General features: G+C 42.4%; 1 protein-coding gene across 5 annotated transcripts in view; it reads right to left on the bottom strand.

Annotated features, from left to right (window-relative positions):
• Positions 1 to 16,216, bottom strand: part of TMEM63A (transmembrane protein 63A) — a 75,203-nt gene that overhangs the window by 3,790 nt on the left and 55,197 nt on the right. For all 5 annotated transcript variants that reach the window (XM_053307636.1, XM_053307660.1, XM_053307644.1 and 2 more), the window contains exons 17-22: positions 16,147 to 16,209; positions 14,955 to 15,117; positions 11,944 to 12,049; positions 9,761 to 9,928; positions 8,826 to 8,941; positions 6,508 to 6,573 (exon numbers count right to left, since the gene is read on the bottom strand). In XM_053307636.1, the coding sequence (XP_053163611.1) occupies positions 6,508 to 6,573; positions 8,826 to 8,941; positions 9,761 to 9,928; positions 11,944 to 12,049; positions 14,955 to 15,117; positions 16,147 to 16,209 (682 nt within the window). The remainder of the gene's footprint in view (positions 1 to 6,507; positions 6,574 to 8,825; positions 8,942 to 9,760; positions 9,929 to 11,943; positions 12,050 to 14,954; positions 15,118 to 16,146; positions 16,210 to 16,216) is intronic.

Raw genomic sequence — 16,216 nt, 5'->3', positions numbered from 1 at the left:
TGCAAATAAGTGATTCCTGTAGCTCTCAATGAGACTTCTGCATCTGTCAACAGGTAGTTTGGCCCACTCTTCCTGAGCAAACTGCTCCAGCTGTGTCAGGTTTGAAGGGTACCTTCTCCAGACTGCATGTTTCAGTTCTTTCCATAGATGTTTGATAGGATTCAAATCAGGGCTCATAGAAGGCCAATTCAGAATAGTCCAATGTTTTGTCCTTAGCCATTCTTGGGTGCTTTTAGCTGTGTGTTTTGGGTCATTATCCTGTTGGAGGATCCATGACCTGCGACTGAGACAGAGCTTTATGACACTGCGCAGTACGTTTCACTCCAGAATGTCTTGAGATTTCATTGTTCCCTGCACAGACTCAAGGCACCCCATGCCAGACATAGCAAAGCAGCCCCAAAACATAACCGAGCCTCCTCCTTGTTTCACAGTAGGTATGGTGTTCTTTTCTTTGAAAACTTCTTTTTTTTGTCTTTGGACATAGAGCCAGGGTGGATTTGATTTAAATCAAACTGATTTAAATCATGATTTAAATCACTAGCAGGGTGGAAAAAATCAATGATTTTTTTAAAAAAATCAAAAAAATTGGATTTTTTAAATTTAAATCAGATTTTTTTGATTTTTTAAAAAAAATCATTTATTTTTATCCACCCTGCTAGTGATTTAAATCGTGATTTAAATCAGTTTGATTTAAATCAAATCCACCCTGCATAGAGCTGATGTGACTTGCCAAAAAGCTCCAGTTTTGTTTCATCTGTCCAAAGGACATTCTCCCAGAAGAATTGTGGCTTGTTGTCAATATGCATTTTAGCAAATTCCAGTCTGGCTTTTTTATGTTTTCCTTTCAACAGTGGAATCCTCCTGGGTCTTCTTCCACTGAGCCCACTGTTACTCAAAAAGCAATGGATGGTGTGATCAGATACTGATGGACCTTGACCTTGGAGTTCAGCTTGTATCTCTTTGGAAGCTGTCCTTGGCTTTTTGTCTACCATTCTCACTATCCTTCTGCCCATTCTGGGGTAGATTTTCCTCTTGTGGCCATGTCCAGGGAGGCTGACTCCAGACTCCAGACTGGAACTTCTTAATATTTGCAACTGTTGTCACAGGAACATCAAACTGCTTGGAGATGGTCTTATAGCCTTTGCCTTGAACATGCTTGTCTATATTTTTCTTTCTGATCTCCTCAGACAACTCTCTCCTTTGCTTTCTCTGGCCCATGTTCATTGTGAGACACATGATGATACCAAACAGCAGAGTGACTACTTTTCTCCATTTAAATAGGCTGAATGACTGATTGCATGATTGGAGACATGTGTGATACTAATTAAAGAAAACTAATAATTTGAAAAATCACTCTAATCCAATTATTTATTATCTTTTCTAGGGGTACCAACAAATGTGTCCATGCCACTTTAGAATATCTTTGTAGAATAAGCAATACTTTATCTCTTTTCACACTTGCTTTGCTTTACTTGATAACATATCAAAGGCATGCAGGTAGACATGAGACAATTGCTTTTCATTTAATCGCTTTTCAGGAGGCATAAAACACTTTTTCAATGAGTTGTAAGGGTACCAGCAATTGTCCATGTGAAATTTGTCCACGTGTGTATGTATCCTGTGTTCTGGCAGGTAGAGTTTTGCCTGTGGCGAGTAGAAGAGTAGGCATAGGAATTCTATGTACCTGGTGAGTGGACTTGTCATAGTCGATCTGGAGTCCCACCCAGTTCATCTAAGAGGGTAACTGTGCTGGCAAGAGAAGCGAGGACTGACTGAGGGGTATCTGCCACCAGGAGCCAGTCATCTAGAAATGGGAAGACCTAGATATCTTGCTTCTGTAGGAAGGCCACCACTGGGGCCATGCATTCAGTAAACACCCTTGAGACAGACACAAGACTGAAAGGACGGGCCCAAAATTGGTATGTGGTGTTGCCTATTTTGAAGCATAGGTAGCGCCTATGTTGAGGGCGGATGGTGATGTCGTAGTATGTCTAGTGAGACGAACCACGTGCCCTTCTGTAGGAGTGTCAGGATGGTGTCAATAGTGATCATCTGGAAAACTCTGTAAATAACACAATGGTTTAACTGCCAAAGGTCCAGGTTGGGGTGGAGGCCCCCATCATGTTTGGGAACAGTGAAATATGGGTAGTGGAAACCCCATGAGGAGGGGCTGAGAACCGGTTCTATTGCCTGTTTGTCTAGTAATGAAGCGACCTCCGCCAGGACAGGGGTGGCTTTGGTAGTGACTGGGTAGTTGGATGGGGTGTGGATAAAAATTCCAGTGCATATCCAATTATTATTATGGTGATTCATGTTTCTGATATAATTTTCTCCCACACTGTGAGGTAGGGAGAGAGGTGGGTCTCCCAAGTGTGCTGGAATGAGGAGTCACTGTTTCTTGGTGAAAGTGGAAGATGGCCTAGGTTTGTTGGGTGGTGCATATTGTGAGGTGTATGCCAGGCATTTCCTGTAGGGTCAATATTGAGGTGAGCAAAAGGAATGGTCGCTCTGTTGATATTGCAAGATGGGATGCTGTGGTTGGGTTTGGTGCCATCTGGCAGGCTGCTGATGTCTAGGTGAGGGATTCTGAAAGCTCATAGAGTGAGCCCAATTTCAAAGGTGCTGGACTTTGAGTCCCATCTGACTTGTTGCCAAAAAGCACATTTCCATCAAATGGCAGATCTTCTATGTGGGCACGAGCGTCATGTGAGCCCAGATGAACAAAGCCAGGCATGGCGACGAACAGTTATGGAGGTAGCCATGACCTTGGAGGCACATTCAGCTGAGTGTTTGGTGGAATAAAGTTATTAACAATTTGGGCTGCTTCCATAAGGAAAGTCTTGGCAGGGTCTTTCTTATCTAGAGGAAGATGGTCCAAGAAGGGTGCTAGATGTTCCCATAGGCAGTGGTTATAACAGGCGTTGTAAGCCGGATAATTGGATAGTTTAAAGTTCAGAGCCGAGATGGAATAAAGGCGTCTGCCAATAGAGTCTAATTTCCTACCCTCTTTCTCTGGAGGTGTAGAGTTGGAATGTGATCTGTTCTTGGAAACAGATGACTCTACCACGACTGAATTGGGTGTGGGGTGACGTGATAAGAAGGTTCCTGCCTGATCATCATCTATGTGGACTCTGTAGAAGGTTTCCAGCTGTTTCATGGGTTGACGAATGAAGATGGCCTGGCCCAGCAGGTTTTGGCAATGTCTATAAGGGCAGAGTTAATAGGGAGAGAGACAGGAGCTCGTGTGTCTGCCTCAATGAGACCAAAGAGAGGGTCTGATTCAGCCTTGCTTTGCTGGGCAAGAGGTATGACTAGTGATTATGCCATGTGAGAAATGTACTATGCATTAAGTTTATAATCTTCAGGTGACCTGGGTTTGGGGTCTGTTAGCAAATCAGAGGGAGAGAAGCCCCTGGATTGGGTATCACCTTCCTCATCTGAGGCAAGGTCAGAAGTTTCCTCAGCACTTTGGTCCTGTTGGGACTCCAGAGGATCTTGTTGAGTCGTGTCTGATGGAGTGATCTGGGTGAGAGGAACCGGTGGCAGATCCTGTGAAGGGGATTCCTAGTTCGAGGTTGGAGGCAAACTGTCTTAGTAGGCAAACTGAGGTCTGTTCTTTTGGGGATGTTGTTGTTTAGGTGGCACTACAAGTGGATGCATGGCCTGCCTTGACTGGTGTGGAGGTCTAGGGATGGTGCACTGGGGGGAGTGAGACCTGTCTCTGGGTTGATAGTAGTCCCACTGGTGCATCTGGGAATGGGAAGATAGATGGGTTTGTTCCCCTAAGGTGTAACACCAAGGAGCAGGGTCATAAGGAATTGATTCCCTAGGATATGAGGCTGAGGTGTTGTAGGATTGGTAGGCCGTATGTTTGTCCTAATTGGCATAATAAATGTCAATGTGGCGAGCAGACAGGAGCCTGTGCCAGCTGGTCAAAGAGTCAAAAGAAAGATAGCATACATCAGGTGAGAGATTCAGTGTATAGGTGCTTATATGCCAATGCCAGAAGCCTCTGAGCCAAGATGGGTAAGCTGGAGTGCTTGGTTGCTAATGCAGAAATAAATATAGTGGCATAACAGAAACATGGTGGAACTGTGAGAACCAGTGGGACACTGTTATCCCTGGATATAAACTCTATAGAAAGGACAGGGAGGGGCACCTTGGAGATGGAGTGGCACTGTATGTTAAAGAAGGAATAGAATCTAACAAGCTAGAAAACCTAGGTGGACTGGAGTCCTCCACAGAAACCCTGTGGGTGACACTACAAGGCCTGAAAGGGAACGTTCTACTGGGGACGTGATATGGCCCTCAGGATCAAAATGCTGACAGTAACTGGGAGTTGCAGAAGGAAATCAAGGAGGTGCCAAGGAGAGGCAGGGCTGTAATTATAGGTGACTTCAATTACCCACACATAGACTGGGTAAATTCACAGTCAGGTCAGGACAAAGAGGTCAAATTTCTAGATACACTAAATGACTGTGCCCTAGAACAGTTCGTCTTGGAACCAACCAAGGAGAAGGTGACCTTGGACTTAATTCTGAGTGGCACCCAGGATCTGGTGCGTGATGTCAGTGTCGATGACCCTTTAGGGAACAGTGACCATAGTGAGATCCAATTCAGCATACATGCGGGGAGAGACCCACCAAGGAAGTCTAACACAGACATTTTGAATTTCAGAAGAGGAAACTTCTCTAAAATGAGGAATATGGTGAAAAGAATGCTGAAAGGGAAAATCAGGAGAGTCACTTCACCCCAGAGTGCATAGAATTTACTCAAAACCACAATACTAGAAGCCCAGTTAGACTGTATACCCAAAAGGAGGAAAGGTACCACTAAGTCCAGGAGGATGCCAGCATGGCTAACAGGTACCGTCAAGGAAGCCATAAAAGGGAAGACGACTTCCTTCCAAAATTGGAAGGCTTGTCCAAATGAACAGAACAGAAAGCAACACAAACTCTGGCAAAAGAAATGCAAGGTGACAATAAGGGAGGCAAAAAGAGAGTTTAAGGAACATTTAGCCAAAAGTATCAAGGGGAATAACAAAAACTTCTTTAAATACATCAGAAGCAGGTAACCTGCCAGGGAGGCGTTTGGACCATTAGACAATGAGGGAGTGAAAGGGATTATTAAGGAGGATATGGAGGTTGCAGAGAAGCTAAATGAATTCTTTGCATCCATCTTCATGGCAGACGATACTGAGCATATACCTGTTCCTGAACCAGGCTTTTCAGGGATGGAGGCTAAAGAACTGAGTCAGATAGAAGTGACAAGAGATGATGTTCTAAACTGTCTGGAAAAACTGAAAACAAACAAATCACCAGGGCCAGATGGCATCCATCCAAGAGTCCTCAAAGAACTTAAATGTGAAATTGCCGACCTCCTTGCTAAAATATATAACTTATCCCTGCAATCAGGCTCTGTACCGGATGACTGGAGAGTAGCAAATGTAACACCGATTTTCAAAAAGGGATCCAGGGGCGATCCGGGAAATTACAGGCCGGTTAACTTAACGTCTGTTCCAGGCGAGCATCTTCAAGGATAAAATTGTAAAGCACACAGAAGAACAGGCCCTGATGGGAAAGAACCAGCATGGCTTCCGCAAAGGTAAATCTTGCCTGACCAACCTTTTGGAGTTCTTTGAGAGTGTCAACAAGTGTGTGGATCATGGTGATCCAGTTGACATAGTATACCTGGACTTCCAAAAAGCTTTTGACAAAGTTCCTCATCAAAGATTCCTGAGGAAACTTAGCGGTCATGGGATAAGGGGACAAGTACATGTGTGGACTGCTAACTGGTTGAAAGACAGGAAACAGAGGGTAGGTATAAATGGAGAGTTTTCACAATGGAGGGAATTACGAAGTGGGGTCCCCCAGGGATCTGTACTGGAACCACTGCTTTTTAATGTATTCATAAATGATCTAGAAGCAGGGGTAAGCAGCGAGGTAGCCAAATTTGCAGATACCAAACTCTTTCGTAGTGAAAGAGTTTTGGTAGTGAAATCCAAAACTGATTGTGAGGAATATCTCCAAAAGGATCTCTCCAAACTGGGGGAGTGGGCGACAAAGTGGCAAATGCGGTTCAATGTTGGCAAGTGTAAGATTATGCACATTGGGACGAAAAACCCCAACTTCAAGTATATGCTGATGGGATCTGAGCTGTTGGTGACTGACCAGGAGAGGGATCTTGGGGTCGTGCTGGACAGCTCATTGAAAGTGTTGACTCAATGTGCAGCAGCTGTGAAAAAGGCCATCTAAAATTCAGAGTCCTGTTCCTTTTGAGTAAATGCAAGTATAACCTGTATTTAACCTCTGCTTTTTATGGGTGTCTCTTTAAATTCAAGTTTAAATAAATTTAAAATTCTTACATTTTATGGGGGTCTCTTAAATTCTTCTGTTTGGGTAAATATGGTACATACATTCTGTCACCAAACTTGTGGGTGCGTGTAGAACTTTTGTTTGCAAAGGAACTATTTTCATAGAAAGAATTTTTTATAAAATAAGTGCTTACAGACTGTTTTGGAACCGTTACTGAATCTGTTTCAGATGTTTGTTCATCAAGCGTGCCACCTTCTACCTACAGGTATGAATAGAGAATTTATTAAAATAAATTTCAAAGTGTATACAATCTCTAGTAAGGGTAACTAAGCATCTACACTACCCCAAATCTCCCACTTTTGATTTAGAGCTCCCTCTCTTGGGCATAGTTTAAGTCAGGGCTGGGAAGACTTCAGGATCCACATTATTTATTTAACTTATTTTTATACTGCCCAAAACTTACATCTCTGGGCGGTTTACAACAAAATAAAAACAGAAAGTAAAACATCAGTTAAATAAAAAACAAAAAGTTTAACACATTATAACAATTAAAAAATTTTCAAACAATATTTTAAAACAGCATTAAAACCATTAAAACAATACTAATTAAAAGCCTGGGTGAACATATGCGTCTTTAAAGACTTTTTAAACACTGTCAGAGATGGTGGGGCTCTTATTTCACTAGGGAGCGCATTCCAAAGCCTCGGGGCAGCAGCAGAGAAGGCCCATCCCTGAGTGGCCATCAGACGAGCCGGTGGCAAATGCAGACGAACCTCTACAGATGAACTCAGTGGGCAATGGGGTTTATGACGAAGAAGACGTTCTCTTAAATACCCAGGGCCCAAGCTGTTTAGGGCTTTATAGGTTATAACCAACACCTTGTATTTTGCCTGGAAACATATCGGCAGCCAGTGTAGCAACTTCAATACAAGATTAATATGGTCTCTCCTAGATGATCCAGAGGCCAACCTGCCGCATTCTGGACCAACTGTAGTTTCCGGACTACATACACGGGCAGCCCCACATAGAGTGTTTTACAGTAATCCAGTCTGGAGATTACCAGCAGATGTACCACTGTTTTGAGGTCGTTCATCTCAAGAAACGGACGCAGCTGGCATATCAGCTGAAGCTAATAGAAGGCACTTCTGGCCACTACCTCAACCTGGAACACGAGGGAGAGGTTTGGATCCAGAAGCACCCCTAGACTGTGTACCTGTTCCTTCTGGGGAAGTGTGACCCCATCCAGAACAGGCAGATTAAAATAGTCTCTCGAGTTCCGACCTCGCACAATGAGTACCTGCATCTTAGCTGGATTCAGTATCAGTGTGTTATCCCTCATCCAGCCCATTACTGCCTCCAGGCAGGCATTTAGGGAGGTGACGCCTTCTCCCGATGAGGTTGAAATGGAGAAATAGATTTGGGTGTCATCAGCATACTGATAGCACCCTGCACCAAATCTCCTGATGATCTCTCCCAGTGGTTTCATGTAGATCTTAAACAACATCGGAGACAATATGGAGCCCTGAGGCGCACCATAAAAAAGTTTTGATTTTGAAGAACAGCAGTCTCCAAGGGACACCATCTGGAACCTGCCCAAGAGATTAGGAGCGGAACCACTACAAAGCAGTGCCTCCAGCTCCCAACCCCCTCAGGCATATCAGAAGGATACTATGGTTGATAGTATCAAAAGCCGCCGAGAGGTCCAAAAGGACCAACAAAGTCACACTTCCTTTGTCCATTCCCAATTGCAGATCAGCCATCAGGCCGACCAAGGCAGTCTCAACCCCATAGCCAGCCCGAAAGCCAGTTTGAAATGGATCAAGATAATCAGTTTCCTCCAAGACTGTCTGGAACTGGGAGGCCCTCACCCTCTCAATTACCTTGCCCAGCCACGGAAGCTTGGAGACAGGCCTGTAGTTGCTCAACTCTGAGGGATCCAAGGTAGGCTTCTTCAGAAGCGGTCTAATAATTGCCTCCTTAAGAGAAGGAGATATCCTACCTTCCCTCAGAGATGCATTTATAATCTCTACCAGGCCTTCTACAGCAACCCCCTTGCCAGATAATATAAGCCATGTTGGGCTTACTCAAGCCTTCACAATCCATCAACTGGAACCAGGTGCACAATAATGGTTTGGTTCAATAATGGTTCATCTGTATTTTACGGATGAGGAGCACTGAGGCTGACAGAGAAGCAATTAGCATGACAGTCATGGGCAGATGAGGTTTTATTTGCAATTTTACTTGTTACTGTAAAATTATTGGGAATCAGGAACTCTTGCTGAACTACTCCAATTCACACATGAATCTAGTAGTAGATCTGGATCTATCTTTTGTCCATCCCAGATTTTAGTTGTAAATACTTAAATCAGGGGCAGGTTTAGAACTTGGATTTAATGAAGTAAAAAAAATGTCCTGACCAACTTTGGCACTAGTGTGAAGTGCCAAACCTACCTCTAATTAAAGTGGAAATTGTTATTTAGCAACACCTAGATATAAGCACTAGGAATTTACCTCGTAATTCATGGGGCTCAAGTACTTGAAACAGCCAAAGCACGTATAGCCGATGCAAAAAGCAATTGCTATGCTGAGAACTAGGAATGTAAATATAGTTGTAGGTGCTTGAAGGCCTAAAAAGAGTGAGACACAAATATGAAGTAGGGGATGGGTTAGAATTCAGTTAATTATATAATTAAATCATATACAAAGTCAAACCATTGGTCTATCTAGCTTGGTACTGTCAGATGGCAACTGTCAGTGTTGTCCAGGGATTCAGATAGGGGTCTTTCCCAGCTTCATCTGGTGAGTAAGCTTGGGACCTTATTCATGACAGAAATGTGCTCTGCAACTGAGCTATGGCCCTTCCCTGCAATAGCAGTGACAAATGTGCATACAAATCTGAAAAAGTTCTCTTCTGCCATTTACTCCAAATATCAGTCTGTCATTGGTCTTGGCATCTAGGTCTGTCTTATTAACAGTTCCAGCCTCAGAAAACATACACTTGCACCACAAATTTGCCCTATGCTTCTGTCAATACACCATGTAATTTAGAGATATCCATGCTAAATGATGACACTCTCCATCTACAGGTCGAACATCCCTTATCCGAATGGCTTGGGACTAGAAGTGTTCCAGATTTCAGACTTTTCCAGGTTTTAGAATATTTGCATATTTGTAATGAGATATCTTGGGCATGGGATCCAAGTCTAAATATGAAAGGTTATTTTTTTAAGGTTTTATTTAAAGTATAAAAACAAATAAGCATTGAATTTACAATAATTACAGGTAGCTGTAAATGTAATGAAAACTTTGCGAGAAAGTTTTCAACACAATAATATTTCCGGATTTTGGTGCATTCCGGATTTTGGATGTCTGGATTAGAGATACTCAACCTGTATTATATATAATATCTTTACTCTGAATTCATTAATAAAACCACCTATACTTACCTAGCTTTAAAATAGAGAAAAAAAGGAGCCAAAATAGACACAGAATTGGAGCAGCAAGGGCCTGATTCACAGCTGCAAAATGCATTTGCTTCTCTAGCTTGGCAGGGAGGTATGCATAGTAGAGATTATGGCGGTCAACTGTATGCTTCAGCAGTAAATAGATTAACCCTGAAAATAGGGAACACAGAATTACTAAGAATTGTGGCAGTAAAATATGCATCTACCACCACTGTCCAACCCAAAAGCAAAACCAGAAGTGTGTCTATTCTGTACAAGACAGGGCATCAAAAATGTTCAATGTTCTGTACTAGCCAAGAGTCACATGCACAGATATAAGATGTTCTTCTGTCACTCCTGCCACTTAACTTTGAAAAAAACAACCAAATTCATACTAAGGTTTAGATCAGGCCTCCTTCCTACTCCAGAATACATACATCTTTGAATGTGGTGGGATACAAAGATGAGGAAAGGCTTTATTGTGTTCTCTTCACTGAGGTTTCCTTTATTTAACAGATATGTCGCAGCTTTAAAAAAAACCCACGGTTCTACACAAGAGTAATGGCTGATATCCAGAGTAACACTGCACATGTACTTAAGAAGCACAGATTCAGAGGGAAGGGGGGGGGACCAACACAACACAACTACACCCTTCCTCCATAGCATGTGTACAGTGTTAGTTTGAATGTTTATTATTTATTTATATATTTATTAACATTTATATCCCGCTCTTCCTCCAAGGAGCCCAGAGTGGTGTACTACATACTTGAGTTTCTCCTCACAACAACCCTGTGAAGTAGGTTAGGCTGAGAGAGAGAAGTGACTGGCCCAGAGTCACCTAACAAGTCTCATGGCTGAATGGGGATTTGAACTCGGGTCTCCCCAGTCCTAGTCCAGCGCTCACGTGTTGGCCAATTAGTTTTCATTTTTGTTTTGCAATATGGACTAGATGATGTTTGTTCAGTAGAAACTCTGTACCATTCCTATTAGAATTCTGCTAGCACACGCTTGAGGATTTCGCTGAGGTTTTGACTTTTATGGTCCTTTTACAAATATTGAGTTGCACCTTTGGTGATGTAGAGAACAGGTTGTCCATCTGTCTACAGAACAAGGAAAGCACTCTCCACTGGGATCACTCTTACAGCTGACAAACACTGAATCACACAAGCATGTGTGATATGCACAAGCCAGCAGTCAGGAAGAATGCATGTCATGCATTCAGAGACTAGTTATTGCATGTGACAAGCACAACGAACCTGTGCTAAAATGAATTATTAGTAATGTTTATTTGTAATGTCTTCAGTAGCCCATACCTTTGGGTCTGCTTCTATGCCTCTCTATTTGCCCTCAGAGGAAGGTGCATTCCCTCAGAGGAAAGTGGATTTGCTCTGCTTTCTCCTTGTCCCAGAAAGCACAGCCAGCTGCTCATCTCCATCTCCCCTTCAGCCTCCCCACTTGCCCCCTCAGATAGTTGCTGACAGTGTCTGCACTTGTACACTTGCATTTGTGCATGCTGTAGCTTCCTGGCCAATGTCTTGCAAGACCTCACTGAGCCATGTTCCCAGTGGTGAAGCACCGGTGACCGAGCCCACCCAGTCTATGCCACAGATTGGCTGTCATTGGTCATCTTACTTTCTACCTCCTCGCAGTGAGCTTCTTTGGAGATCCAAACATAGCAGATACACCCCAACATTAATACAGAAAATTAAGCACTTCAACAACGTTGGACTATTTGTGACACACAAATGCTTGCATGATGAAAAAAAATTATGATGTTTTTCGAGTTCTAAACAAAATCCAGTATGCAAAACTGGTATCCTAAACTATTCCCCTGACATTTCAGATTAGAAAGAGAAGAGAAGAACACTATATCGTATATCAGTCCTGCGTTAAACAACTTTTCTAATAAGATTGCTATGTTCTACTGGAATCTGTTGGGTTTTCTTCTCTCTTTTTTCTTTTCTTTTTTAATCAACATCCAAAGGCAATTGTGCTGGGGATGATGGGAGCTATAGTCCATCATCTGTCGGTCCAAGGTTGAAGCCCATGCCCTATGTGACCAGAGTCAGCCAGCATCAAAACTGGTATAAGTCTTAGTTCCTAGATCTCAGTACTACACTCAAGGAAATTTTCTGTGAGGGACTTCTGCTCGCTTCACTATAATCCCAATTCACTGGTCAACTTACCAAATGGGACAATAATAGGGCAAGTGATGCTGTAGGCCATGACAACCGTGAACACACATAGCATCCAGGCATACATTGCTCCATATTGATATTCATATGCTTGGTGCTGCAAGAAAACAAAGTACAGTAGTTATGTAAAGATTCCAGGGACAAATGATTAATGAGACCAAAACTTGGCCTTTTATTTCCATGTTCTATTTACCACAGCAGTGCCACCTGTTATTTTGAAAGCAATCCATGCCTTCAGCAATCTTTGGGGTGAAGGGTACATGCTACATGCATAGTAGATATTCAGTGGTATAGTGGGAAAATGTTATGACACAAAACAAGGGAGGTCTACATATTGACTTATTTAAATTCAGAGCATGGAATCATGCTCAGTTTAAATTACAGGTCCGTTCTTTTAATGCCATAAGTTGTTTGGGTTCTTTGATATAAGATTTAGCATGCTTAGTCACAAACAAGCAATGCCACCTTTATTAGAGAAAGCTGAGTATCAGAGTCAAACACCAATAAAATACATAAATGTCAAAATCTTTGATATGATTTATCCTAAGGATTGTGTTAAACAGCTTAACAGTGCTGCATTAGAAGGTCAGCAGAAAATTGGGAAATTGCTTCTCTGAGGGAGGGTAGGATGCCTCCTTGTCTTAAAGAGGCAATCATTAGACCCAGGGGCATATCTAGGGTAGGGCAGGCAGGGCACGTGCACCGGGCGCCACTTGAAGGGGGGCGCCATTTTTAAAAATTAAATTTTTTTTAAATGGCCACCGAAAACAAACTGGCCACTGTGCATGCTCAAATGGCCTCTGTGAGGCCCTAGGCCATGCCAGGCCTTGTAAGAGGCCATTTGAGCATGCATGGCAGCTATTTTGTTTTCAGCGGCCATTTTTAAATATATATATATTTAAAAATTACCACCGCACATGCTCCAATGGTCCCTGCAAAGCCCTAGAGGCCAGCGAGGGGAGGGGGGACCTTCGCAGACCCACCCCACAGCCTTTAAGAAGCCCCCGAAGGGGCTACAGTTTTTTTAAAATTTAATATAATATAAGTCACTGTACACATATTCAGTTTGGCACTGTGTACAGAGAATCAGGGCTTGTGAATAATGAGCTGAAGCTTATGAGCTAGGATTGTATTCATTTGCTCTTACTTTGCTTCTTGGGATAAGTGAGTTAAATGTGATGTCTTAATAATATGGCTATTAATGGTGAGTTTGTCTTTGAATCAGTGTGAAATCCTTAGTATTCAGGCCCATTAGGAGTTTCTTGCTCTCTTTCTCTCATTTTAACTGTCTTTCTGAAATACTAGAATATATTCCAAACAGTGACACAGTTTACTCTGCATATTCTTTAATTATTTTCAGAGTATCTGGGAAAAGTAAAATTCTCCATTTATTTTTAAAACTGATGTAATAGTGATGCTACAATGCATAGTAGAGAATTAGACATTAGTTTTCCAAGTACACCTCCACATAGTATTTGGATATTTCATGAGCCCCAGCATACTGAAATTTGTAGTTTTCCAGCATTTTTTGGTCTGGCTATGTCCACAGCTAAATAGTTTTTGAAAGATTAAAAGATTAACAAGCTTGACTTGTATTTTTCAGATGATATTATGGTAAAGTTATCTGAAAGATGGGTGTCGGATGTTTGGACAGGGGGCGCAATTTCAGTGCTTGCCTTAGGCGCTATTTTCCCTAGATACGCCCCTTATTAGACTGCTTCTGAAGAAGCCTGCATTGGATCCCTCAGTGCTATGCAACTATAGGCCTGTCTCCATTCTTCCATGGCTGGGCAAGGTAATTGAGAAGGTGATGACCTCCTGGCTCCAGACAGTTTTGGAGGAAACTGATTATATAGACCCATTTCAAACTGGCTTTCAGGCAGGCTGTGGAGTGAAGACTGCCTTGTCGGCCTGATGGATGATCTCCAATTGGGAATTGACAGAAGTAGTATGACTGTTGGTCCTTTTGGATCTATCAGCGGTTGTTTAGCAGCTACATAAAACCGCTGGGAGAGATCATCATGAGATTTGGTGCAGGTTGTTATCAATATGCTGATGACACCCAAATCTATCTCTCCAGGACATCATCATCCGGTGAAGGCATAACCTCCCTAAATGCCTGCCTGAAGGCAGTAATGGGCTGGATGAGGGATAACAAACTGAGGCTGAATCCAGATAAGACAGAGGTACTTATTGTGTGGGATCGGAACTTGGGAGACCATTTTGATCTGCTGGTCTGGATGGGGTTACACTCCCCCTGAAGGAACAGGTACACAGTCTGAGGGTGCTTCTGGATCCAAACCTCTCCCTGGTGTCCCAGGTAGAGGTGGTGGCCAGAGGTGTTTTTTACCAGCTTCAGCTGACATGCCAGCTGCATCTGTTTCTTGAGATGAATGACTTCAAAACATGGTACATATGCTGGTAACATCTAGGCTGGATTTCTGTAATGCGCTCTATGTGGGGCTGCCTTTGTATGTAGTCCGGAAACTGCAGTTGGTTCAGAATGCGGCAGCCGGGTTGGTCTCTGGGTCATCAAGGAGAGACCATATTACTCCTGTACTGAAGGAACTGCACTGGCTGCCAATATCTTTCTGGGCAGAATACAAGGTGCTTGGCAGTTACTTGGGAACGGACCTTCTCCGTTGCTGCCCTTGGACTTTGGAATGCGCTACCTATTGAAATAAAAGCCTCCCCATCTCTGACAACTTTTAAAAAGGCACTGAAGACACATTTATTCACCCAGGCTTTTAATTAGACTTATAATTTTAATATTTTTAATATTGAGTTTTAAATGTTTTAAATGATTTTAATTGTTAATTGATTTTATGTTTTAAATGATTTTAATTGTAAACTACCCAGAAAAATTTTAAATTAAAAAAAAAGAAGAAGAGTAAACATCAAGGATGCCACAGAATCCTGGGATGAAGAGCAGTAGTCAAAATGTGTGGAGATGCAACCTGTGTGAAATATAAGAATACTTGTGCTACAAAACACTTTTATACCTGCTTAATATTTCTTCTCTCGCCACTGGACTTCGCAAGCACCATACGAATGGTATACAACATGAGGCCTGGGAAACGTAGTATTTCCATTCCATTGCCAATGAAAGTCGATGCAATCACGTAGTTTACAAAGAAGGCTCCCTGATCAGGCAGGAAGACGCATCTACAACAGGTTTTAGAAAACAAGCAACTTAATGATGAAATGGCAGGTGACGAAGCTCAAAAGAGTCTCTTCAGATCTCCATTTGTATCCCTTTATGAATCCAACAGGGGGCAGCAATGCAAGGTTCCTATATAAGTGGGGCCATTAATTCCTGTCTGTTCTTCTCCCTCCTTTTGAAGGCAATGGGGAAAGAACGTCTCCTTTGTATTTTTACCATGATGGAACTTCAATGCAAGATTTAAGAAATCCAGTAGTCTCAGATTTTTTTTTAAAAAACCCTGCTTTTAAAGAGTCCACATATGCCTTCTGCAGAAGTTCAACACTAAGAGAAACACACATAAGTTCAGCTCCAGCCCATTCCCCCAGGTTTCCTATAGTTCATAGAGAATTCTGATAAGGGAAGAGGTGCTTTCTATTCCTTTGCACTGGGCTTTTGCCAAAACATGCCACATCACTATAAAAATCCAACATGAAGGCAGAGAAAAGCCCCTTTCCTCTCTTCCCCACTCTCCCTCTAGTGTTTTGCAATGCTATCTATGCCTTCTTTGGCTTCCTCAATTTGGCCTAGTAACTATAGACATTCACTATGGCATTTGACACCAAAAAGGTTCCTGTCTTCTGCACTTAAACTACCTTATTTATACACCACAGCTTTGGCGTTACCATTGGTAGTTGAATGCTGCTAAAGCAGGGTTGCACAACTTTGGTGCTCCTGCAGATGTTGGGCTACAACTCCCATAATTCCCAACTATTGGCCTCTGAGGCTGGGGATGATGGGAGCTGTAGTCCAAAAACAGCTCGAGGGCCAAACCTGTGTAGTCCTGTGCTAGAGTAATTCCTTTGGGACAAAGTTTATGACAAAGTGCAATTAATATTTCCTTGATTTTCAGCTTAATTAGAATTAGACTTCTATTTTCCCAGGGTAAGCAAATGATTGAATATATATACGGCTATATACAGTAACTATAGAGGGCATATTTATATGTCCTGAACTAGCAAGCATAGGATAGAAATGGTTTAATTACTTACTCTAATCTGACTTTAGATCCATTAGATTCATTGTCAAACAACCAACGAAAAAAGACAGCCAGACTGGAAG

Source organism: Hemicordylus capensis, chromosome 1 (assembly GCF_027244095.1).
Source record: "Hemicordylus capensis ecotype Gifberg chromosome 1, rHemCap1.1.pri, whole genome shotgun sequence".
NCBI lineage: Eukaryota > Metazoa > Chordata > Lepidosauria > Squamata > Cordylidae > Hemicordylus > Hemicordylus capensis.
This window is presented reverse-complemented; position numbering and strand designations above follow the sequence as displayed.